At 52.0% G+C, this 24,777-nt stretch overlaps 11 protein-coding genes across 11 annotated transcripts; 6 read left to right on the forward strand and 5 right to left on the reverse strand.

Moving 5' to 3' along the window:
* Positions 1–1,454: 1,454 nt before the first annotated feature.
* MAA_09010 (NADPH-dependent FMN reductase) lies at positions 1,455–2,078 on the forward strand (the record flags this gene model as incomplete). The annotated part of the gene is made up of 1 exon (XM_007827008.1): positions 1,455–2,078. The coding sequence occupies one exon, from the start codon at positions 1,455–1,457 to the stop codon at positions 2,076–2,078; it is 624 nt and encodes a 207-aa protein (XP_007825199.1).
* A 285-nt stretch (positions 2,079–2,363) lies between these two features.
* On the forward strand, positions 2,364–4,094 carry MAA_11298 (POS9-activating factor FAP7; the record flags this gene model as incomplete). The annotated part of the gene is made up of 1 exon (XM_011413286.1): positions 2,364–4,094. One exon carries the CDS (start codon positions 2,364–2,366, stop codon positions 4,092–4,094), a length of 1,731 nt encoding a protein of 576 aa, XP_011411588.1.
* A 1,216-nt stretch (positions 4,095–5,310) lies between these two features.
* Positions 5,311–6,717, forward strand: MAA_09009 (Protein kinase-like protein; the record flags this gene model as incomplete). The annotated part of the gene is made up of 1 exon (XM_007827007.1): positions 5,311–6,717. One exon carries the CDS (start codon positions 5,311–5,313, stop codon positions 6,715–6,717), a length of 1,407 nt encoding a protein of 468 aa, XP_007825198.1.
* A 948-nt stretch (positions 6,718–7,665) lies between these two features.
* MAA_09008 (exosome complex exonuclease RRP41) lies at positions 7,666–8,552 on the forward strand (the record flags this gene model as incomplete). Its single annotated transcript, XM_007827006.1, has 2 exons — positions 7,666–7,973; positions 8,039–8,552. 2 exons carry the CDS (start codon positions 7,666–7,668, stop codon positions 8,550–8,552), a joined length of 822 nt encoding a protein of 273 aa, XP_007825197.1.
* A 161-nt stretch (positions 8,553–8,713) lies between these two features.
* Positions 8,714–10,213, reverse strand: MAA_09007 (uncharacterized protein; the record flags this gene model as incomplete). The annotated part of the gene is made up of 2 exons (XM_007827005.1): positions 8,714–9,973; positions 10,067–10,213. 2 exons carry the CDS (start codon positions 10,211–10,213, stop codon positions 8,714–8,716), a joined length of 1,407 nt encoding a protein of 468 aa, XP_007825196.1.
* Positions 10,214–10,947: 734 nt separating this feature from the next.
* On the forward strand, positions 10,948–12,210 carry MAA_09006 (uncharacterized protein; the record flags this gene model as incomplete). Its single annotated transcript, XM_007827004.1, has 3 exons — positions 10,948–11,053; positions 11,134–11,362; positions 11,439–12,210. 3 exons carry the CDS (start codon positions 10,948–10,950, stop codon positions 12,208–12,210), a joined length of 1,107 nt encoding a protein of 368 aa, XP_007825195.1.
* A 644-nt stretch (positions 12,211–12,854) lies between these two features.
* MAA_09005 (NLI interacting factor) lies at positions 12,855–14,518 on the reverse strand (the record flags this gene model as incomplete). The annotated part of the gene is made up of 2 exons (XM_007827003.1): positions 12,855–13,527; positions 13,581–14,518. The coding sequence occupies 2 exons, from the start codon at positions 14,516–14,518 to the stop codon at positions 12,855–12,857; spliced, it is 1,611 nt and encodes a 536-aa protein (XP_007825194.1).
* Positions 14,519–15,834: 1,316 nt separating this feature from the next.
* Positions 15,835–16,716, forward strand: MAA_09004 (uncharacterized protein; the record flags this gene model as incomplete). The annotated part of the gene is made up of 1 exon (XM_007827002.1): positions 15,835–16,716. One exon carries the CDS (start codon positions 15,835–15,837, stop codon positions 16,714–16,716), a length of 882 nt encoding a protein of 293 aa, XP_007825193.1.
* A 436-nt stretch (positions 16,717–17,152) lies between these two features.
* MAA_11299 (Ham1-like protein) lies at positions 17,153–18,119 on the reverse strand (the record flags this gene model as incomplete). Its single annotated transcript, XM_011413287.1, has 2 exons — positions 17,153–17,369; positions 17,455–18,119. 2 exons carry the CDS (start codon positions 18,117–18,119, stop codon positions 17,153–17,155), a joined length of 882 nt encoding a protein of 293 aa, XP_011411589.1.
* Positions 18,120–18,991: 872 nt separating this feature from the next.
* On the reverse strand, positions 18,992–20,743 carry MAA_09003 (Metallophosphoesterase domain protein; the record flags this gene model as incomplete). The annotated part of the gene is made up of 1 exon (XM_007827001.1): positions 18,992–20,743. The coding sequence occupies one exon, from the start codon at positions 20,741–20,743 to the stop codon at positions 18,992–18,994; it is 1,752 nt and encodes a 583-aa protein (XP_007825192.1).
* Positions 20,744–22,031: 1,288 nt separating this feature from the next.
* On the reverse strand, positions 22,032–22,697 carry MAA_09002 (uncharacterized protein; the record flags this gene model as incomplete). The annotated part of the gene is made up of 1 exon (XM_007827000.1): positions 22,032–22,697. One exon carries the CDS (start codon positions 22,695–22,697, stop codon positions 22,032–22,034), a length of 666 nt encoding a protein of 221 aa, XP_007825191.1.
* Positions 22,698–24,777: the final 2,080 nt, after the last annotated feature.

Raw genomic sequence — 24,777 nt, forward strand, 5'->3', positions numbered from 1 at the left:
CTGCCGAAACTTTCCATACGTTTTCCGTGTAATCGCGTGCGGAACCGTCTTGCTTGTCGGCATCATCGGTGGTTGAGGATGAGGTTGTTTGTTGCTGTAGCTGAGCCCTAGATGGCCTCGATTAACAGCCGGCCTCGTAGAAGGATTCATCTTGAAAAAAAACGACGAGAATCGTCTTCTTCAGCGAATTGACGTCTTTTAGTCCTTAAAGTTGTGGAGATTTAAAGCCGAAAACGCTAAACTACGTACATACTGGGCGTGCTATGCCACGCCCAAGGGTGTGGATATTTTCCATAATTACGCTAGCAGTTATATTCGGCGATATGTATATGCGCAGCTCCAGTAGACTTACTCATTCAAATATCGGCTTTTCTCCGTTGGCAACCAAGTGGACGATTCATGGCCTCGTCAGCCGCGGTCAAGCTGAAACCGTGCCAACTTAAAATTATTCCCCACAGCATAAAACTTCATTACCTTTGTCCTTGGAAAGAGCCGCGCGCCAAGATGCGTCTGATGTTGCGCCCCGGAATTGGGTTGTGGAAGCTGCGCAAAGCCTCTTCAGGGTCGTATTTTGTGGGGGAAAAGTCTCACGTGAAAAGATGAAAAGGAAGGCTGTGAATACAACAGCCAAAGGACCCATATGTACAGTCACCGGCTGTTAAGCCCTCGAATCGTATTGCGGTACTACTTTATTCGACTGCAACGCATTTGACATGGATATCCGACGTTGACCTGACGGGAAGTTCCGGACTAGCCAAGAGTGCTTTGATGCTCACGACCCGTAGCCAATCAAAAAGCTTGCTTGGATCCTATGACGATGATAATGACTCCGACATTGGACTATCAACTTATACGCTCGACCTACTTCTCAAAGTTCACTCTTATCTCTGGGGCTCACGAGAGTTGTTGCCACATTTCTCCATGCCCAACACTCTTTATTCGTACACGACAATATTTGCAGTCTATAGAATTAGAATTCTAAATTTATTGAACCTTACATTTGTGCGTTGTAGCCCTATTACGAATGGCTTCTTAGAAGTCCAAGGTTCAAGCAGGATACAGCATTACTCCTGTCGCGTTGTTTACTCCTAGACTGTGCGCTGGCTGCTTTGCTACGCCGCAGAAACGCAAGATACTCAATGCTCGGAATACTACTATGCCACCCAGGCGGCAAAACGGTTACATGCTCGGTCAACGGAGAGATTATTCGTACTAACAATTGAACGGATTGATCTCGCAAGACTTGGTGGATAACTTCCTTGTGCCGCTTTTACAAGACCTTGATGATGTCTGGTGATGTCATGAGCAGGACCGCAATATCCGCCACATCCGCCGCAGTATCCGCATTTGACTCTAAATGCTAAGAAGGCACATTGTATTTTTTTTCTATAAATTCTATGCTCTGGAGATTGGAGCTGGGTATAATTTTCAAGTCTTCAGAGATTCCGAACAAGATGGCCACAACCACCGGCAGAGTCTACCGCATTGCAACCGTCACCTGCAGTGTGCGAGCACCGCGTCTCAACCCTTTCATTTCGCAATACGTCCGCGACACGATCGCGCCATCTCGCACTGGCATCGCGCTGGATATAATAGATCTCCAGGACCAGGCATTGCCCCTATGCGACGAGCCCGAGATCCCGTCTCACCTACCACCGGATGATCCGACACCGCATTACAGGAACGAACACACCAGGCGGTGGTCAGAGACTGTCCGCGGCTACGATGCATTCATCTTCGTCACTCCTCAATACAACTGGAGTATACCTGCGAGCTTAAAAAATGCTCTCGATTATCTGTTTTATGAGTGGAAGGGAAAGCCAACGGCTGTGGTGACGTACGGTGGAAAAGGGGGCGGCAAGGCAGCCGACCATCTGCGACAAATCCTGACCGGTTTGCAAATGCGCGTTGCGAAATCCACGGCACAATTGACTGTGACTTCTAAAACTTTGGAGTACTGCCTAAAGCTCGATGAGATCAATGGGGCAGACACAGAACGCTGGCGCAAGGATGGGATGGAAGCTGAATTGCAGAATGCGTTCAAAGAGTTGGTAGACATGCTGCAAGGCGGACAGTAAGATGACGAATACACAAATAGATGGCATACAATTGAGAAAACAAATATATATGAACGTGTTGAACAGTTGACCGTACATGATGGAGCTTCTAGAAGAGCTTCTGGAAACATGGAACCCGGCAAGGCCCACACATGTCGATCGCTCCTGCCAAACCAGATCAGGCTCCTTGCATTGCTGACGGCAGCCAGTTTGACATGCAATGTTTTCTCCCCAGCTTTGGTCGCGTCGATCTTACTTCTCGCCGCTGCATCGCAACATTGAACACACTTGCTGCCCGTATCGGCCATGCCAAAACGAAGCTACGGCGCTGTGCAACAGGGCGCAGCCAAGAACCGGCTCAGGGCATATGCAGCCTGTACCGAATGCCGGCGGCGCAAGCGGAAATGTGATGGCAAAGAGCCGTGCTCGTCATGCCATGGATACGGTTATACCTGCGTTTACCACGTCGCTTCCGATTCTGCGCTTTCCGCAGACGACGCAAATGGCAGCATTGAGGGCAGCAGCAGCAGCAACGTCACTCACACAACCCTTGGCCGCGCCATGGCCCATGACGGCCTTCCGCCTCTATACCCATCACGCCCATCACGCCCATCACCGTCCAAGCCGCCCCCGGCGCAGGAGCCTCGCTCAACAGAAGTCTTTGTCAGCAAGCAAAAGGGCCGATACATCAACGCCCACAGCGCCGTTGCTCTACCTCATCTTGTCGGCTCTTGTCTAGGTGCCGAGGTGCCGCCACGCCTTCACTCCTTTGCCTGGAATCTGGGCACTCGACCAGAGCGAAAATGGGCCATTCATACCCCCCTATCAAGCTTCATGACCTTGGCGGATTGTCAGCGCCTGGCTTCCGTCTACTTCAATGCTGTTCATCCCATGTTCCCCTTCCTGGCCGAGGAAACCTTTTCCCAGAGACTATCCAGTCTTTGGGGCTCGCTAGAGTCCCGACCAAACTTTGCGGCCGTCGTCGCAGCTGTGGCCGCGCTTGGATCGTTCTTTGCAAATCCTAGTCACCCCAAGGAAGAAGCCCTGGTTGACTACGCATTCTCCATTCTGGATATGGGACTATCCACCCCCATATCCTTGCTAGATATGGACTCAGTCGCAGGATGGATACTGCGAACCTTGTATATTCGTCTCACCACCCGACCCGCTGTGGCTTGTCTAGCTAGTCAGACGGCCATGCATGCTGCCGAGATTCTGAGCCTGCATCGCGACATCTCCGAAAGACACACAACCACCACCTCTTCTCGCGAGGCTCTCTTCAGCAAAGACGAACTCGAAAGCCGTCGACGCCATTACTGGGTGGCGTGGTGCCTGAATTGCCTGCTTAGTGTCGAGTATGGACTTGGCTCAGTGAAGCTCTCACTGGCTACCTGCTCGCCTCCTTCGTCCAGCCCCGGTGTCTATATCGAACACCTCGTGTCCCTCGCGCAGGTTCTAGACTCGGTCGAGACAGAAGTGGAAAACTGTCTGAATACGCAAGCCATGGCCGACTGTTTCCTGCAACTTCAAAGTATAGCCAGTGAGTCTGCGTTGGTCTGCCTCTTCAAAGCGGAGGTCTGTGTTGGCATTTTGAGGCGGTACGTATCCGCAGCTCTTCGCCCCAGCAAAGCAATTACCAAGTCGTCTATTGCTATATTGGAAAAGGCCTTGGACAGCATCGACGGACTATTGTCTGCGCACCAGTTTTGGTGGAACTTGCTGAGCGTTCCGTTCCAGACTGTTTGCATCATCTTGCAATTTGATACGGACAGCTATTTGACCTTGCTGCCGACGGCTATGGGAGTTCTACGCAATCTTTCGCAGAAGCTAGATACGCATCTTACAAAAGAAGCCTTGTGCACTGCTCAGCAGTTGGTCGCCCTATCTAGGGACAACACCCAAGCCAAGGCAAAACTCAAGACGGATGCGTTGGGAGATTGTCCATACAACACTGGTATAAATTGGCCGTCGATGGATGAGGCATTTGACTTTGAGAATTGGCCGTTGGGTCTGGACTTTCTCTATAATAGTCAATGAAGAGACCAATTGAAGCTGTCCTCTCGAGACATACCGGACCCAAGTTGGATGCAGCGAGTTCGGGATTCGTGAGCGTCCGGCTTGATTGTCGTTATTAGCGTGCGGCTTTTATAACGGAGTACACTGGGAGTCTCTTAAAATATTACTACTATCTGCCTTGTGGTGGCCCAGTCCATTCACAAACTCAGCCTCTCTACCACGATTACCCAATTGACCGCTAGTTGACAAAGGCTTCACTCATTGAATGTAAGGGTTTAGTGTGAGCCTTGACATATCAAATCTATCCGCATCGGAGCTAATATAATAGCATAGCACCACTGGGGTCTCCACGGCTGTGTCTTTTACTTTGTCAACCAAGCAATTTGCACTCACCCATGACGAGCTGCTCCCAAGGTTATATCCTGCCCTTTTGACGGGATAGCTGAATAATTTACCTTGATGATGACGCGGGGTCCTCCTTGCCCACGACCTTACGGTTAAGCAAAAGCCAAAGATTGTCGTCCAATCCTGGCATCCGGCTACAAGTTCTCAAATCCAAAAAGCTGCCGCCAACAGTGACGGCTGCCATCCACTTAAGCTTTTATTCTCATTAATTAGGACTCAACTGCGCACTGCGACGTTGAGATGCAGAAACTCTGCATGCAAACTCTGGTCAGCCAACGAAATTGCCTTGTGCAACGAAGGAGCCTCCAACCGAACCATGTCAACTTACAAAACGGATCATCCAGAACATTACCATCTCGTACAGAAGAACCATTTCTCTCGTTTTAAACGTGACTTTGGTGAAGAGTTCCTACACAGATCAAAGTACAACACCGAAGAGCTTTGCCCCCACGACGGCCGATTGCGACGATCATGTGACAACATGCAAAATTCGCAATGTTAACTCGTCCAACTCCCGCCCACCAGACCAGAGGCACGCTTACTCCATAGACGGCAAACGGAGGTGTTCCCTGCCTGCCTGACCTTGCGAGGCGTGACCAGGCTCGGGCATCAATAATGACTATCGGTCCAAGTATCCGTTCACGCGACTGCCTGCTTCTAGGAGGTTCAATGTTGTGTTGGTCGCCAATAGCCGTGCCCGGCCATGCTTTGATCCGATCCGTCCACCGCCATGTCGATGTCGAAGGACAAGATACCAAAGTCCGTTAATCAAGTCTCTTATTGTGCAGAGTGAGTGATTGCACCGACGCCACACCAGACTCTTCCTGCCGTCATGTCATCTACTTCCACATTTGCGTCCATCATTGATGTACAAAAGATACTCCAGCTCAAGACATACTTTGATGAAATTGAAGAGACCAACGGTGACAACGAATGCAGAGCCTGGCTAGACAAAGTTTTCGATGCCAAGGCCGAATTGGCAACATTCGTCGCCAGCCGTAGGAAAGGAGGTCCAGTCACAGAGTATGTCGGCTTTCTCAAAGGATCCTTCAACTTCAGCTTCCAGTTTAGGTTCGGCGACGGAGGCCCAGACGCCATTATTCGATTTCCAAAGCCCGGACATACGGCTACGGCCCTGAGGGATGAAAAGGTCATAAACGAGGCCACGGTCATGGAATATATCCGCCAAAACACCACGATTCCTGTCCCTCGCGTTCATAGCTGGGGCCTCACCGCCGAGAGTCCGCGGCAGTTTGGCCCGTTCATCATAATGGACCACGTCGAGGGAACCCTCTTATCGACGGTCCTCAAACAACCCACTCAGAGCGACCAAGAGGATCCAATTTTGAATCCAGACATCGATAACAAGGCATTAGATACCATCTACCTCCAAATTGCGAGTTACATTTTTCAGCTCTCTCAACTGCCCTTCTCCCGCATCGGCGCCATCTCCAAGGATCACGATTCAAATACGTGGTCTGTTACCAAACGGCCCCTCACGTACAACATGAATGAACTAGCAACTGTCTCGGGTTGCCCGGATGACCATTTCCCAACAACCACCTTTGATAGCACAAGCGATTATCTCAAATCCGTCGCCAGGCAGCACCTAGACCACGTTTGGGCTCAGCGCAACATCGCGGACGACCCAGAAATCGCCCAAGCGCGGTTTATTGCTCGGCGTCAGCTACCCCGTCTTATCCCAAAGTACTGCATTCATGACACGGGGCCATTTCTACTCTTCTGCGACGACATGCGGCCGTCCAACATGCTCGTCAATCCAGAAACCCTTCAAATAACCGCAATGCTCGATTTTGAGTTTACAAATGCAATGCCGGCACAATTCACATATGATCCGCCGTGGTGGCTACTGATATCTGGTCCAGAAGTGTGGCTTGATCGCGGTTCTATAGAAGAATTCCGCACCCTCTATACGCCCAGGATGGAGCAGTTTCTTCGAGCCTTGGAACAGGTCGAAGGCGCGCCCCTATCTAAAGGCACGGAGCCAACCGGACCGCCACTTTCTACTCGGATGCGTGACTCGTGGAGGAATGGCGGGTTCTGGTTCAATTATGCAGCAAGAAAAAGCTTCGAGCTGGATGCCATTTACTGGGCCGTGTTGCATGACGGGAGTGCTGAATTTTCTCACCAGGACATTGAAGAGATGAACAAGTTCACGCAGACAAAGATGGAGCAGCTGAAGGCCTACAAAGAGGAGTGTGATGCTCGTTTTGCCTAAGCAAGCGGTTGAGTATACCTTTTGCTTGCTTTGCACAAGGACCAAGGTGGGCAGAATATTGGCAACCGCCTGTACTCTGTATTTGGGCCTGTGAGTAACATTCTTGTAGGTTCTTTTGCTTTTGACGTAAAATACAAGTTGATGTATAATCCTTGGACATGGGAGCACCGACAAAGGCCGAGCACCGACAAAGGCCACCTCGGCCTCTTTAATGGAGTTGGAGAGTTGCAATCATGATAATTTTAGTCATTCCATTATTGCCCTGCCTTCCCCGAACCAGCCAACGAGAACGTAGACGTTGAAATTATGCCGTGCACTACACGGAGCAGCTACTTAACTACCGGGTAGGCAGTTCTGTCTTGCCCTGATCCGAGGGTAATGTCAGTCTAAGCCTACCTACCTAGGTAGGTAGTTGATCTAGCAAGATTCTCTTGACTAGCGTGAGTGGAAGTCGCTACTAGCAATTTTCTCTCCATCACTTTACAAGTAGTTTCACGCCGGGATCAATTCAGGAGGAGACACCCGGGCAATCGCTAGCAGGGAGGGAGCCTGCTGATTCAGATGAAGGGTATCAGAACTCGACACTGCACACAAGGCCATGATGGAACGCTGCAGTTAGCCTCGTACCCTTGCTGCCTAATCTTATATTAGGGACAGCGAACTTCGTAGGCCTTTTTAAACCGATGTACATACATCAACGGTAGATTAACAGCTTGACGTTGTCTTACATTGGTTCGGGAAGGGACCTTCAGCCACAGCTAGAACCAGTAAACGCCACACAAGCCACACCCTCTCACTGGAGCTCCAAAGAAAAAAAACCCCAATTCGAAATATCCAACAAGCATACAAGTCCAGTTCAAAGCACCATTTTCGCACCTCAAAATCCTTTCTTCACGCGGGTGATCCCCCCCTCTTCACTCACGACAGACACACCCCCGTGCCAGCGCCATGCCCCTCGACACATCCACATACTCCCTCGCCCTCCTGCGCGTCGACGGCCGCCGCTGGAACGAACTCCGCCGCCTCCACGCCCAGATCCGCACCCAAGATGCCGCCGACGGATCGTCCTACTTCGAAATGGGCCACACAAAAGTAATGTGCGTCGTGACCGGCCCGTCGGAGCAGCAGCAAGCCCAAGCCCAAGCGCAACGGCGAGGCGGACAGGCGCCAGGCCGCGACGCCGCCTCCATCATTGTCAACGTCGTCATTGCCGGCTTCTCCAGCGTCGACCGCAAGAAGCGCGCGCGAAGCGACAAGTGAGTCCCCAACCCCCAATGTCTTGTTGAAATATCAAGCGCTGACGTGGCGAGCGGTACGGTAGACGCACTCAAGAGATTGAAATCACTATTGCCAAGGCGCTTTCCTCGACCGTCCATACGCATCTCTTCCCGCACTCTTCCATCACGGTGTCGCTGCACGTCCTGTCACAGGACGGCTCCCTCCTCGCCGCTCTGATCAACGCCGCCACTCTTGCCGTCATTGACGCCGGCATCCCAATGACGGACTATATTGCTGCTTGCACCGCCGGATCGACGTCTTCTTATGCCGCCGGTGACGATTCCGCCGATCCTCTGCTGGACCTCAACAACCAGGAGGAGCAGGAGCTTCCCTTCCTCACGGTGGCGTCGCTCGGCGATAGTGATCGTGTTGTCGCCCTTGTCTGCGAGAGCCGCGTCCAGGTCAGCCGTCTAGAGGGCATGCTCGTCGTTGGCTTGGACGGGTGCAAGCAGGTCAAGATGTTTCTCGACAAAACTATCAAGGACAGGGGAGTCAAGATGATCAAGGAAGGCGCTGTACAACGAAGCGATACCATGGCCATGGAGTTGGATGAGTAAATGGTGTGCGCAAGGCACATCAAGCTGCGAAATTTTCCGTCCTTTATGCGGAAGCACAGGAAGCAAGTTGGTATAACGCTAATACATAATTATACTAGACTGCCATGGGACTAACTTGACATCAAAAGCATCCGGATTTCCAGATTTACGGTTGCTGTTTACTAGAGCTCTTCATGCTTGACCTCGTCTGCTGGCGCCTGTTCTTCGGCGTCCGTCTTCTTGTCAGAGTCCTCTTCGACAACTTCCTCCACAGCAATAATCTCCGTGGGCAGCTTCTTCTTGGATCCTTCACCCATACGGATGGCGTCAAGCCATGCTTCAACGCTCTCAACATCAAAGTTACCATCGTAATGTCTCCACCAAGAGCGTCGGGCATTAATTGCAATTAGCTCCACGTCCTTTTCCAGACCGAGGGCTTGTCGAATCGAATCCAACCCTTCAATATTGCTGGGGATGGCGAGAAAGGGGAATAGCTGCCGGTGACCGTGAACGTATTTGGTGTTGAGCTGTGACAGGGAGTCAGTGACTTTAGCACTGTTTTCGGAGGCATCGACTGGGATAAAGGCCAGGACACAGGTGTGAGATTTCGGACTGAGACACTTCTCGACAAGAGTGTCCTTGGTAGTCACGGTGGTAATGGAGATGACATCAGGAGTCGAGGCTGCGGGTTCGGTTGCGGTTGTCTGGGTAGAAGCCTCTGGAGTTGTGGCCGAGTCCTCGGTGTCGGGTGAGGCAGAGGAAGAGGCCTTCGTCTTGTTGCTCTGAGCTTTTTCCGACTTGGGGGCCTTTGTCTTGTCACTCTTGACCTTGGGTTTGGCCGGGGCAGGATCAGGATTAGGCTGTCCAACCTGCTTCAGGAAGGCAACCATGTCCTTCTTGTTCAAATCGCCATCATAGATGATGGGTTCCTTGTCGCCACCCGGAACTAGCACAAATGTAGGAAACTTTGTAATTCCAAACTTTTCCACAATCTTTGCCTCCTTATTGCGCACCTGGGCAACAGAAATGACATCTAAAAAGTCAATGGCAAGGCTTCGCAACAAGGCGCTGGTGGTTCCCTTGTCCGTGAACATGATTGCCTTGGGACCCTGAGGCTTTAAGAAGGCGTCCAAGTCCTTATCAGTGACTTTGGTAACATGGTTGTTGATCTTGCTTGCGACAGCCTCCATAATGGCTTTAGCAGTTCGGGCGCCCTGGTAGTCTTCAACGACGGGCTTACTGCCAGGCTTCTTCCCAGGACGAACGATCTTGAGGGTGGGGAAGCCTTGGACGCCCATGCCACCGCAGAATTGCTTGTTCATCTCATTGTCGCAATCAATAGCGGCGACTTTGGCAAGCCCATCAAGCTTCTTGGCGGCGTTTTCATAGGCAGGCTTGAGATTTTTGCAGTGGCCACACCAGGGTGCGTAGAATTCGACAATCTGTCGGAAATGTGAGCAGGCTTATACGAGAGGGGAAACGGGGTTTACTCGGGCGACAGCAAACGCCATTGGAGGACAAGGGGAGCAACGCACAGAAGTGTGGTTTGATTTAGCAATCAGGGTATGATACGTTTTCGCATTGACCTGGAGAACTGGGGAGTTTGAGGTGTACATGGCGTGTACACTGGGAACTGCGGCCAGCAAGGCTGTCAGGCCAGCGACGGAACCGGGAGGAAGCATGGTTGCGTGAATGGCAGATGAAAAGATACGAGTGCGCGAAGGAGAATTCAAAAGAGAAAAAAAGATTAATTATGTCGTAATGAGAGCAGACCCTGGCCAATTTGGTAGATGCGGCAGGGCTCGGTATTTATGTTGTGTGCAAAAGATGAAGCAATATGGCCTGACGCAACACCGTGGCATGAAAGGGAAAAAGGCCACGGTGTAGCTGTTGGTGGTGGTGGTGGTGGTTTTGGTGTCTGGAGGCACCTGCAGGCTGCCGGTATTCAATGTCGATAGTGGCAGGAGCACTCGAAGTGCCCAGCCACATGTGGCCGGAAGGTGCACATGTGGTCAGTGGCCCCGCCACCTGGGGCAAGCAGACCGCCGCCGCACCATTGAACATTGAAGCACGATCAATTGATGGCAGAATGGCAGGTGCTGTGGCGCGAGCTCCAGAGGGGCACATGCGCAGGCAGGCGCAGGCAGCACCAACGTCACTTCTCTGCTCAGGCACCGGCGTCTACGGCCGCATATTGACGGACTGTGCATCTATCTGGTGGGGCAGGCTCAGTTCAAGACGCCTGATATGCTCGGAACACGCAGAACTCAAGCACCTCGATTGTCTCCCTTTTCCCACCGCTACTGACACTGCCTTGTGGCAAGAGACATAATTTGACTTGACTTTCACTCGCCTCTAATCCTGGTCTTCTTTTGCATGGTTCTACAATTGGCCAGAGCCCCCAACCCAGCAAGCCATGAGCGCCGAGCCTCTGCCCCCGCCTCTCAAGATCCCCGAGGTCAGCCGGTTTATCAACCGCGCAAACCAGCTGCGCACAATTAAACCTGCCATAGCATATTGGTGTAAGTTTCTCTCTCGCATGCGCGACATCCGTATAGCCCTAAATCGCCCGAGAAATAAGACGTGCTGACACCTGCCCCAGGCGAGTACCATGCGGTCAACCAAATCGTTACCAAGAGCCTCCACACCACCGACGACGATTGCTTCGCATACACAAAAGGCTTGATTGAGCGCTTGGAGGCAACCAAGACCGAGCGCGCAGATGACGAGGCCATCGTGGATAACACTGCCGGCCAGGCATACGTCGAGCAGTTTGCTCAGGAAACATTTAGTCGAGCCGAGAGGACCCTGCGAGCCAACAAGGTCTCGAGGTACGTGTAGCCACTTGGACTTCATATTCTATCGTCACGACTGTACCCCGAGAGCAATGGAGCTGACCAAGCGTAGACAGACGGCAGATACGTTTGATGCGGCCGCCACCTTCTTTGACCTTACCCATGAGTGGGGTACCCCCGAACCCGAAATCATCAAAAAGATCAAGTTTGCGAAATGGAATGCCGCGCGCATTCTGAAAGCCATACGGGAGGGCAAAGACCCCAACGAGACCAATCCCCAGGTTCAAGAAGACGAGGGCTCCGAACCGGTTCTTAGCCCTAGCGACCCGGCAGTTCAGCAAATAATGAGCCCGCCAGTTGCGTCTGTAGAAGACGCTCCTGATGACGGGGAACCTCCTATTGCGCCAGTCCAGGAAGGTTACTTCCCACCGACCACTGCCCATCCGGAACCATTTATTCCTTCACCGTTGACTCAGAGTCCCGGTCCGCCAGCTTCAGTAATGCATCCTCCGCCGGCCCAGATATCGCCTGCGCCATCGCCAGACGTACACCCTCCGCAACAATCTCCTCGGATACCCACGAAACTACCGCCGTCCGAGCCCTCTGCTCCCACGCCCTCGGAATGGAACAACGCACCCAGTGCACCTCCTCCCTCCGCGCCTACTCACCAATATGTGCCGCCTACTGTTGCGCCAGCGCCAGCTCCTGTTCGCCAGGCGGCCCCCCCAGCGCCGAGTGCGCCCACGGGCTTCGCACCCAGTCATAAGAGCATTGAGCAAGCGCAAAAGCACGCCAAATGGGCCATATCAGCGCTGAACTTTGAGGATGTGCCTACTGCGGTCCAAGAATTACGAAACGCTTTAGGGATGCTGGGTGCTCAATGAGCCGGGGAGGTAGACTAGGTTTATATTGCAAGTGATTGCCGGCTTTTGTTTGCCCAACCGGGCTCTTGGAATACTTTGTGTGGTAGAGCATGCGGACTTTAGTGATAAATGTTATCCATAGCAATGAATCTTCTCAACTGGGCCACACTAGACTCCTTATCAAGCAGATGTAGTAGGTTCGGTAGTCTAGGCAGGAGCTACAGGTATATTCAAGTTGTTGGACAAGGTGACATCTCTACCATTGAGAGATGCACCCACCGTCCGCACCATTAAACCACCCAGAAAGCGTAAAGTCTCGTTGCCAACACCACTTTTTGATTCATACACCTACTATACAAATTATCTATCTTCATTCATTGCCTGTGCAGTCATTCCCTCTGTCCGCCCCTGGCTAACAAAATGCGAGAAAATTCTATGTGCGGAATGCCCACCGCATGACTTTGTTCGATAAATGATTAAAAAAAAAAACTTGTAAACAAAACACATGTTTTTCAAGTTGAACCTCCTTTTTCATCTCTCAACATCTGTGGGAGTCCTAACCTCTGCTATATATAGATATTTTTTCTCAGGGCGTGCTACAATTACAAGTTAGATGACGAGAGGGGAGACACGCCGTGCTGTTCAAGTAGGCGGGCAATTGGGTTTTATGCCTTCTTTTCAGCAGCAGCACCGGCGCTGGCACCGGCGCCAGCTGCGTCGCCGGGCTTGGGTCCAAACCAGCCGGAGAAGGAACCCATCATACTGCTCATGGCCTCTTGTTGGGCCTTCTCCATAGCGACCTGCTCTTCCTTGAGCCACTTCTCGCCGTTTTCGCGGATCTCCTTCTCCAAAAGCTCGTAGTTGCGCTGCCCTCGCTCTCTGGCAATGTCCTGCAACATCTTGCCTTGAGCAAAGGCCTCTGATGGGTTCTGCTCGCCTTCGGGAGCCATTGTCATGCTCATGTTGCTGGATTTCAGTCCGAGAAGGTTGCTAAGCGCCCCGACACCGGATCCCTTGGAATGTTTCTTTTGCTCCAGCTGCTTGTTGAACTCCTTCCTTGCAATAGCCTCACGGCGGGCGAACTCGGTGGGGATGTGCTTGCCCTCGAACGACTTTAGGACCTTGCGCACATCCGAGTATTGCATCGTGTGGATGTATTCGAGGAAAGGGATCAACCCAACCAGATCGTTGTCCTTGGGGTCCCCCTTCCAAGGATCTATCACGATGGCGTTCTCCGGCTGCTTGCGGACGTGCTGTGCCTTGGTGTCGATAATGATGACCTTGGAGAGGTCTCGGTTGAGGTACGACAAGTCCTGTTTAAACGATGAGTTGATGCTCCTGTAGAACCATTTGTCTTTGAACTTGCCTTGACAATCTCGCCGTCTTCAAACTTGGTGGCTTCGCGGTACAACGGCCACATGATGAAACGGAAGGGATCCAACTTGCGGACAATGGGCTCGCCCATAGCAAACGGAACAGTCGTGAAAAGAACCAACTCGTAGTACTGGCTGAGATATCGAACAAAGTAGTCCATTCCTGGTCGCTTAGCTACTCTCCAGCCGTGGTCTCGGGTCCACTCGCTGTGTACTAAGAGGTCGTCCAAGCTTAGGCAGAGAGTGTATGGTCGCTCGAAGCTGGGATCGGGGTCTGGGAGCAATTTGTCGAATGCCGGATCTTGGTAATAGGACACTGACTCGCCCATACGGGCTCTGGCCCTCTGCCACCACAGCGTGGGACTCCAGCCATTGGGAATATCACTATGGCGCTCGGCTTCGATGGCATCATCCCAGTCACGACCCATGTAAAGAACCCCAAAGGATGCTCCGGCGGCGGCGGCAGCCAGCATAAATCGCGCCCACCATTTTCGGTTGCGGTCACTTGTCGACACATACTCGGGGCGCTCCCGCTTGCCACGGCCCTCGGATTCTTCCTGCTCAACGGCTTCAAGAGCAGACGTGGCCTGGCCCGACTGTTTGCGCAGTTCTGCGTCGAGGGTCGATGGAATACCCTGTGTCAAATCAGGAAGTTTGTGGAAAGGGATCGGTTCAGCCTCTTTTGAAGGCTGAGATGATTCGGCTTCGGTTTCATTGGGGGGCGGAGTGTTCTGCGAAGCAGAGGGTTTGGAGTCGGGTTTCGGTTGCGTTGACGACTCTGGGCGACTCTGGCCTTCGCCCCCGCCAGTATTTTTGTTATTGCTGGCAAACGACCGCATCCAGGGGGAGACGAATACGGCTGTCTGTCTACTTCGTAAAGCCGGGGATGCAGCGGACTGTGACAATTGAGCAGCCAACATGCCCAGGCGCGGGGCGCGGGCTATTCTCGACAGCATCTTGACGGATTGATATCGCAAGGAGCGCAATGCGTAGATGGATAATATGTATAATCGAATTTTATAAGCTCAGCATCCCATGGGCGACCTGATTGTCGTGTTGTGTGATGCCGGAATTGAGCAGCTCTGGTGACAAGAGCCGGGGAGCTTGAGAGAAGTCGAGAATGTCCCTTTTTTTTTCCAGCTTAGACCGGGAGCTGCTTAGGTCAAATGACGGGCATGTGTGCGCGCGATGACATGGCGGCTCTCTGCTCACTGAAATTTTATGGAAGCACGACCCGCAAATGATTAGCCGGTGTTTAAACGGGCTCCCATGTCCTATTTCAGATGTTTGTGGGACCCGATTTCGCCGTCTCTACGCAGTAATATGCATGTATTAATTGAATTCAATTAATAACACGAAGGCCAAGTCCTCGGTAGTTTCCTGCGCATGCCTTTGCCTCTCTCACTGGCTGTATATTGAAACCCGGCAGCCTCGGGTAGTTGTAGTTCAAACCCTACAGAAGAAGAGGCTCGCTTGCTACGACGAAGGCACCTAGGCTAAGGTATCCATCCGCCAGCCGATTTCGCCCCAATACAAAACTATCTTTTATGTACCAAGTATGCCACTCTAGACTGCTAGGCGAGTAACATGGCCTCCTAGTGGACAGTGTGGCGTAGGCTTGTCCTTCAGACTGTCTTGGCGGCCGTCTCTCCCATTGGATGACGGCATCTTCGTCGAGATGCAACAAGCGGCTGGGCGTTCCTCAACACACCCTGCACCTGCTCGGCTTCCCCTCACCCCTGATTCAAACATCACGAGACCACATCACCCTTCCTAGGACTCGTTCCAGTCGCCATTGACTTGGACCCTGTATCCGTCACCCTTCTCCATACACCACTGAGCATTGCCCGGCATCATTATGCATGCGTGTGCTGCATTCTAGAGGGTGGTCTCCCGACAGTCTTTGCGACTTCGCCATGGCACCACCCTCTGTGAGCCAACTCGCGATCCGAGCCTTCCACACATCACAGTCGACCCTATCGCGCTGAACATTTGACGAGCGCCAATCTGCAACGACATTCATCTTGTTCGCTCTAGCGTCTTTTCAAAGAAACGACTTGTTTCCCATATCCACCCCGACATTGGCAGCCCGACATTGGCAGCGGTTCGTGTTTGCGCTTACAGTCGCCACATACCACGGCCTATTTCTAAGCGGAGCAGTCACACCAAATACCACAACTACCACCCGGCAATGCCCAGAAGACCTGTCAGACGAGGCTCGAAGCCTCCCACGGGCTTGACGCCGCGCAATGCGACGCCAGCATCTTCCACAATGACTACGCCAGCGAGTTCGGCGTATCCGTCAACACATGCGTCCGAAGTCGAAGTCGACGACGTCGGCCAAATCCAAATTGCTTCCCTGACCCTCGACACGCCTCTCATACCGCTAAGACGAAAGAGCCGCGTTCCGGAAAAGCCCTTTCGTTTCCTTGAACTGCCATCTGAATTGCGCGTCAAGGTCTACGAGCACTACTGGAGCAATGCCGAAAAGGTCCTGGACCTCGACCCCGGCAACCATAAAAGATACCACAGGGCGCTGGGTCTGGTCCGTACATGTAAACAGGTTCGCGCGGAAGCGACTCATTTCTTCTTCAGCTCCCGGGCCATTCGCCTGTTCCCCACCTTTCCCGGCAAATATTTCAAGTCGAGAAAGCCGCTCCTGGCTCGCCTGAAACCGAGCCAGCGCCGATGCATCACGTCGCTGGAGCTGCGGCTCGGGCCTGGCTGGAATGCCCCCCCGCGGGGGTGGGTGGTCAACGACGCCCTCGGCCTCAAGGACTGCAGCAATCTTCGCAAACTGACCGTGTATGTTGAATGCGACCCGAGCGACGGCATCTACGAAGGGTTCCGTCGATCGGATGGTTTCTACGAAGGGTTCTGCCGCAACTTGCTCGGCGACGTGCTCGGCGAAATCCCCGGCCACGTCGCCATTGAGTTTGAGGGCTACCCGGGCGTCAAGAAGTCGGGCGCCATGATGCGGGGCCTGCTCGAGGTCGCTGCTCAGTCAAAGCGGAAGATTCTCTGGGGTCCTGAACGAGGATGGACGGATGGGCCAGAGAAGGAGGAGAAGCGCAACGCTGACTCTGCGGCTCAGTTATTCGATGGTATCCCTAGGGAAGGTTATGCACCTCACAATATGCTGGTTGTAGCGTAGCGTAGCGTAGCGCATCGCGTCGATTACTATTGTTGCATTGATTTATGAATGTAAATGGACACGTTCGCTTAATGATTAGGATTCGGGATGGGAATGGCGAATGGATGCTGGGACTTGTATCTTGTAGGCTAGACGTATGGATTCCTGGCATCTCTCTCTGCTCACTCGTTCAAGCAGAACAGCTGCGATGCTGCGGCGCACACCTCTTTATTATCTAGCTATGCCGTAGGAAGCTACTACTTATCATACCAATTACACATAGCTAGTCTTGATCCGCTCGCCACATCCTCCAGGTACTTGACTTCGTGGCTTTTCAGACTCAACTCAGCGTCTACCAGCGGTGGCTTTTGCACTGTTCGCAGACGGGGTTGGTGATGCATTGGAAATACCTAGCTGCAGTTAGTCGTACGCCCACATGTAAAGGAAACGAGGCAGCCTACTCTTCGCTGTCTTTATCTTCAATGCCCGAACAGTCGCAGAAGAAAGGACAAGCGTCTGTAGGGGCGCCAAAAGATGAAGTCGTCGTCGTAGTGCTAGACGCAGAGCTCTTGGAAATCCTGCTCGAGGCAGTCGTCTTGGTAGCCAAGGCCGCTGCGTTTGTGGAGTGGCATTTCTCACAGTCGGGGTTGGTGAGGCACTCGAAGAATCTGCTCCTGGTTAACCGCCACCGCCTCATGACAGGATGATCATAGTATTTTGCAGGAAGATGGGGGGAAAGAAGAAGGAAAGAGAACCTACCCCTTACTGTCCTTATCCTCGACCTTGGAGCAGTTACACCGTCCATAACAATCATCATCCACCGTCGCAGTCGAACTGGATTTACTTGGAGTCCAAGTAGATGCGGACGACACGGTAACTACCACTGTCTCCGTCATGGTTACAAAGACCTGCGTAGAAGAGGTAGGAGTGGCGATTTCCTGTGTGACAACAATATTGATTACGGTACCGTTGGTAGTGATGATGTAGGTGCCGGGCGACATGGTGCGATAGTCGGTGATGGAGATGCTGGTGGAATTGGCGACGAGGGTCTTGGACGACGAGGACGTCGACGTGGTTGATCTGCCGACCCAGCAGTATTCACAGTTGGGATTGGTGATACATTGAAAGTATCTAGCCGTGGTTAGTGTGGCTATGTACCTTGGTAAGTACGGATAGGTGAATGGTACGAACTCATTGCTATTCTTGTCGGGTATTCGAGAGCAGTCACAGACGCCGCCGGGAGCGCAGTCGCCTGCGCTTGGGAGAGTTGGGAGAGGCATGGCAGTAAAGGGGGTGGTTCCTGGCCAAGGCGAGGAGCTTGTGTTGGACTTGGGGCATATTACTGCGAGTGAGTCGGGCCTCGGGGCGGCGTGGGCATGGGTGAAGATGGCGATGATGCAAGTTAGAAGGTTGGGTAGATACATGTTGGCGGTTTGGCGACTTGACGAGATGGAGACAAAATCTATTTTGCAAGTAGTTGAACTAACGAGAAAGCTTCGATATTGAGACTAGAGAATAGAGAAGGCATCTCGCTTTATAGTTGTTTCCCTGTTGGTCAAGACCAAGACTCGTAGTCTTTCCCCCGTCGTTCAGAGATGAATGGCCACATCGCAACTTTGTGCTTCATATCACGGAGTGTGTCGCGGCGTGTCGTCGGAGCAAACATGCGGTTCTGTAACATTTTGTAGGCTGGGAATGCAATGTATAGAAGAACCAACTTGACACGTTTGCCTTTGACAGTCGGCTCCGTTGATATGATGGGCAATGCTGGCTGGCATAGCTGCTTCATACCTACCTAGGTAGGGAGGTAGGTAGCTGTCGCGAGATGGAGCTCTTGCTCCCGAACCCTAGCGTTGCGGCCTCTTGGAAGCCGTGCGATGTTACGGGGTACGACGTCGAGGACGCATAATCGAACCAGTTCATCGGCTTACCGGCCGTTCTTCCGTATCCTCGTTGTACCGCCTTCCGGAGTCACCATCTCACAGAGACCGAACCCTTCCCCTGCTTGTGTGCTAGTTTCTGTCCAACCAAAAGCTAACTGGCCGTGCTCTGTGTGCAACCGTTTTGCCCATCAAGTCCAGTCTATTCAAAAGAAAAAGAGGGAAAAGACAACGACAACACAATCAATGTCTACACCACGCCGGGGTTGCACACGCCTGAGAAGCAAACCATGGACCCTTCATGAACAGACGCCTCAAACCATGCAAACAAGTCCCAAAATGGCAACGCTGCCAACATATTGTACAAAAAGAAATTAGGCTAATGTAAATGCTCTAAAATGCCTACCCGCATCCAATCATGACTTTCCCCCGGGCTTCCCGTTCGATACCGCCGCGTTCTTACGCGCCTGTCGCTTCTTCTCCAACTCCTTCACCTGCTGTCGTGCCCAAACAAAGGCTTGACGAAGACGAGCATCTACATCGACGCCTTGGGATTCCAAAATTGCGACCGCCACGTAAGAAAATCCAAAAAGTATTACGCCAAATATTATAAAATGTGTCAGCCACCAGAAGTGTTGTCGCCCAAGGGGACAGTCGACATATTCGTGTTCCCATTCCCAAGTGTCGTGGTTGAACCACATGCTCAGAAGGCCGGCATTACCACCAAAGTCGCCCATCATGCTGCGCACGGTGATCTCTCGTCGTCCGGGATGCTGCTGCAACTGCTGAATGTTGGACACCCTCACATCCTGCCACTTGCGTGATTCCCAGGATCGTTCATCGGGAGTGGTGCCGTTTGTTTGGTTAACAAAGTGGTACGTGTCACAGCCCTCATGGTCGTGTCCGTTGAGGACAAGTCCAGGGCGGCCCATACCTTGTCCGGCGGCTTGGGGATCGCGACTAACACCAAAAATGCCTTCAAGAATACCTTTACTGGCATCTGAACTGAGCAAGTATTGCTCCTTGACGCCTCCACCGTCATGGTCGCCATGGAAATCGAAAAAAGGTGAATCGACACAGATGCCGGCAGGCTTATAGAGGGGAATATGAGTCAAAATCAAGGTGAATTGGCCCTTGTATTCGACAGCACATGCCGTACCAATGGCTGCGTTGATGAAGTTGTACGTAGCGTCCTGCAAGCCTTGGTCTTTTGCGGGTGTGTCCAAGTTCATGTCGTTCAATACAATGATTCGCAGCTCAGGGGGCAGTCGCACGGACGCAGGGTTTGTTTCCGGATCTTGAATTGTAGCATTGGTCTCAGGGTCGGTGACGGGAAGTTCGAATCGTAGCTCGTAGTTTGCCTTGCCAAATACTCGCTCAAACCGTTCAATGCGCTCGGGGGTTAAGTCGCCAGCGTAGCCAATGTCATGATTTCCGGCCACATTCATTATTCTTCTTTTCCAGACTTGTTCGGCCGCAGAACCGTCCAATATGCCGGACAGATTGTACTCGATATTGGGCCACATGGCTACATCATCAGGTACGCGCTCACCGCCCCGAAAGGTTCGGTTCCAAAACCGTCGGCCTCTGCGTTCAAATTCGTCATCCTCGATCCACTGGCTGCCCAGGAGATCCCCCAGCACAGTAACGTGTGTAGGCTGCGTCCACCAGTGCAAGGTTCTGTAGATGTGCGCGAGATAGAAGTCGTTGCCGAACAGGTCGAAGCGTTTGCGCCACGACTCGAAAATAAAGGGGATATCTTCGAAAAAAATGTCGATGATGTCGTGTAGTATTACTCGCACTCGATCCCGGAGAGAGTCGTGCCATATTTGAAAAGTAAGCCGCTGGAAAATGGTCTTGACATGGGGGAAAATGCCCAAGTAGACTGTCGGGATGGACGTATCACCCTCGAGCTGGGGATCACCGAGGGCCAAGAGCCGAAATGGCGCCTGCTTGGTGGGCAATGCATGGGCCTGCGCATTCGTCTCGGCGTCGGCGTACGGCCAATGCAGCTTCTTGGTCTCCTCAAATGCGGCATCGGGGTCTCTGGACGGCAGGGGGAATGCGCATCTGCTGAAGACGGGGTACAAGTACAGGTAGATGGAGCAGGCGACGGCCAAGGGAACCAGGAGGCCGAAGCCATTGCGAAGGAAAGCCCGTGCCAACATGGAACCAGCTACATGCGCGGGCCACAAAGGAAACGGGGTATTCCTAAAGCAACTTGGCAGCAACAAAGTGCCGCGTAACGAAGAGATTGAGCGTCACTGCAGAAAAGCTCAAGGTTGAGAAAGGGGCGCGTAAAGAGGCGCCTAGTATCGCGTGTATCGCGGGTCCGGCTGCGGCTTAGTCAGGAATCTCTCAAGTGCCAATTTGGTACGGAGTAGATGCTCTGGTTTTCCTTGCAACAAAATGCATGTGCATGTGCAGGTTAGTCGAGGGGCCAACTGCAAACGAACTGCCCAGGAAACGAGGCACCGCAGTCGAGTCTTTGCATCAAGATGTTGTCAAACCTCAGTGCTCTTAATTCTCTGTGTCCTCTTCTAGCCGCTCTGTGTGCGAGGCCCCCCTATTTGCAAGTCCGCGCAGCGACGGACCGATCACAATGAAGTCATGACTGGCTGCCTTTGGCCCGACGTCCTGTTCAATTATTTAGCGCTACAGGATTTTGCAGCCACGCCGCACGCGATGCCTTTTTCCAAAACCACCGCTCCTACATGGGCGTAGTCTTAATCACAGCCATGGCAAGAGGTGGCCAACAAGTCACCCTTGGCCGCCCGGCCGCGCTGCAAAGCAATGACCTGGCTTCGATAACGTTCGTTATGAGGCAAAACTCGCAAGAAAAGGAGTCGTCGCTGTTCGTGTACAGGTGGTTGCCGTTGGCATTGCGCCGTCACAGACTATTGAAGCCATCACGGAAAAGGCCAAAGGGCCACGCCAAATGCTTGTCCAGACTGGCGAGTAGCGTCATTGAGCACGACCTAGTCACTGGCTGAATCGACCTTGTCTAGATGTGTCACGGGGAATGAAAGCAGTCGTGAAATAGGCATGACAAAGAGCTTGGTTGAAGTGGCCTTCCGAAAAAACTGTCGATATACTACTATTTACACTACCTGAGCGATCGTGCGAAGGAAGAACATCATGAATCTATCAAACAAGAGGTACGTCTATTTTCTTTCTTTCTTCTCGGCGACAATCCTACCGCGCGTCCAGCCCCAAAGTCTAAGTACAGAAGAATACAAAACATGATACATGATCAAACGACGCGCTGATAACCACATCTTTTTGCCCTGGTTACCACGGGTACTCCCAACAAGGAGCCGGTCCTGCGCCCCTCTGTTTCCCGGAAGACGGAGTCACTCCCAAGATGCACTAATAGCCCATAGTACATCATAGTATGGAGCGCGATGGCCAAGCACCTGATTTAGTCAAATACCAAGGACATCTGCTCGTCGTCGTTTAAGCCTTGGGCTTCGGCTCATGGGCATCGAAGCACTGCTTGGAAGAGGTAAACTTGCGGTCGGTGACATTCTTGATGTCATCAAAGGCTTTGCAGTACATTTCCGTGCCGCAATCGTCATCGGTGTACTTGCTCGAGCCGCAAAGGCTGGCAAACTGACCCGGCTCTTTCCAAGCCAGCTTCGGGTTCGGGTTGGGCTCGTGGGCAGCAAAGCACTGCTTGGACGAAGTGAACTTGCGGTCGGTGACGTTCTTGATGTCGTCAAAGGCTCTGCAGTACATGTCGGTGCCGCAGTCCTCGTCGGTGAACTTGCTCGAGCCGCAAAGGCTGGCGAACTGACCTGGCTCGCGCCAAGGCAAAGGCTCGGGCTCGTGAGCTGCGAAGCACTGCTTGGAAGAAGTAAACTTGCGGTCGGTCACGTTCTTGATGTCGTCGAAAGCTTTGCAGTACATATCCGTGCCGCAGTCCTCGTCGGTGAACTTGCTCGAGCCGCAAAGGCTGGCAAACTGACCCGGCTTCAGCCAAGGCAGCTTCCCATTGTTCTCTCCCACAGGCTTTGTCGGTTCAACGGCAGGGACAGAGTCAGAGTCGCAGCCATCTGCGGGAGCGGGAAGGGCAGCGGCAGCCGCCGTGCTGATTAATCCAAAGATAAGAGAGCTCTTCATATTGTACAAGACCACGGTGTTTGCAGTGGAAAGTTTGAGCGTGAAAAGGCTATGTGAGAAATGATGAGATGATGCGTTGTATCGACGAAGTTATTGTCAGCATCAAGGCATATATATATATGAGTGTGCGCGCACTCGTGTGTGCCTCGTCTAGCAAATTGGTACTATCGTTGCGCATTATTTCCACAAATGCCTCCACCGTATACGTAGTCACGCTCATGCATGTGTACATTTCCATGCGTATAAAATTCGAGTGGAATAGCCTGGCGCAGTGGCAAGAGAGTTGTTTTGCATGCAACGTTGCCTGCGGATGAAACAGTGAAACAAGCGCAACGAAGCTACCGTGACTCGGAATCAGGTGAAGATTCCTTTTCTTTCTTGTCTTCGAACCACTGCCGCTTGATTAATGCTCCTTGCTAATTTCCTTATTTTTGACAATTTCATCGCCTCATTTGGGCCCTTGATTCAACTAATGGTTTATTATACATACATGTCATAGCTTGAGAATTTCATTTTTTTGTCGCGGACAGCGGCTAACGGATGCTTCTACAAGGTTCTATACCACGATACTACGTGGTCAAAAAGTCACTAGTTGTGATGAACAGTAGGTCGAGTGCCATGGTCAGCGATTCATGAGCTTTAGACAACTATTAAACACTTTGACGCATGTCTCGCGTTATATCAGGTGTTGTCTATACTGCTCTCAGGTTCTCTAGAAATACTCAGTACATTAGTCTTATTGAATCTAATCGCCAGTAATCCTCTGATGAACTGATTTGTATACTAATATCCTATTATTTCTCGTGATAAGAAGCAACAGGCGGTGCGATCTTGGCAGTTACCACCAGAACGCAAGATCCCGCCAGGGTAATCACGGCAACTTCATGAATCGTGGCGAACGTGGCTCGGAGAATTAATCCCACCTATGTTTCAGATTCCACGTCACTAAGATAAGATGACGCATGGTCCAGTTCAAAAGTGCCACCAACAGCGACAAGCATTTTCCAGTGCACCCTGTCAGAGGAAAGCGACTGGGAACAACCCTGTAATAAAGCTACCCATTGTCCATAAGATAAGCAAAACTGGGCATCATGCGGATTCGGGCGACATACCGCGCGGATATGGATAATGCGCAGAGTCAATTAAGGACCTGTACAAGTGAAAACTCCTTGTTGATTCAGCAAAAGTGCCTTCTTAGATGCCATATTCATGATTCAGCCGTCCTCATGCAAATGGGTTGCGCGGCGTTGTATCCGCCCATTACGCACTAGGGAGTGTTGACGATTAACGAAGCTGAGGCGAGCTTCTGCGCGATTTGATGCATGAATCGATGCGCTCTTTGAAGACACGGAGGATCTGGTACTCCTTGGTCCCGGGTCATTTTAAAGTCTAGCAGGAAACATTTGCCCACCACCAAGTATACGCCTATGTTATAACACATGATGACATGAAGCGTCATAGTTGGGTACTTGATCCGGTCAAATGCTGTCAATTTGCCTTGATTACACATGCGAAAGTGTTGGGCCTCATCTTGTCGCCATACCCAGGAACCTGTTAATCCGTTGCGTGATTCGCAACGGATTACTAGTTAGATTCATCAACTTGAAGTCTGCCATCTCATTATTCAACGACTTGGCCTGGCTTCTTATGCTCTATGTGGCGACAGCCTCGTCTGAACATGCTTGCGTCCAGTTGCTCCGGCCGTCTACAGTCGATAAATCCGGGTGGTGGTATTGAAATTGACTATTTCACTCTGCCGTGCTGTTCTTGCGCCCGACAGCCATGTCGTTGCGTGCTTTCAAAGGAAGTACTGATTCCCTGGCTCAACAAACTGACTGACTGCAGTATCGAGAGAGTCGGAAACAAAGCAAGAAGAGGCAGTTACAGCCAGTGACAAATAATCCAAGACACTTACATTCTGATCTGCAGCAGCCTTAAGGTCACGACGATCGGGACTAGCATCGGATGAACCCTGTTTTTACTCAAACTCTAAATTCCAAAGGGGTAATACTTGGATCTACCCGATGATCTGACCCATGCTGACTAAAATCTGAGTAGAATAAAGTCAATGTGAACACTT

Source organism: Metarhizium robertsii (assembly GCF_000187425.2).
Source record: "Metarhizium robertsii ARSEF 23 chromosome Unknown MAA_Scf_6, whole genome shotgun sequence".
NCBI lineage: Eukaryota > Fungi > Ascomycota > Sordariomycetes > Hypocreales > Clavicipitaceae > Metarhizium > Metarhizium robertsii.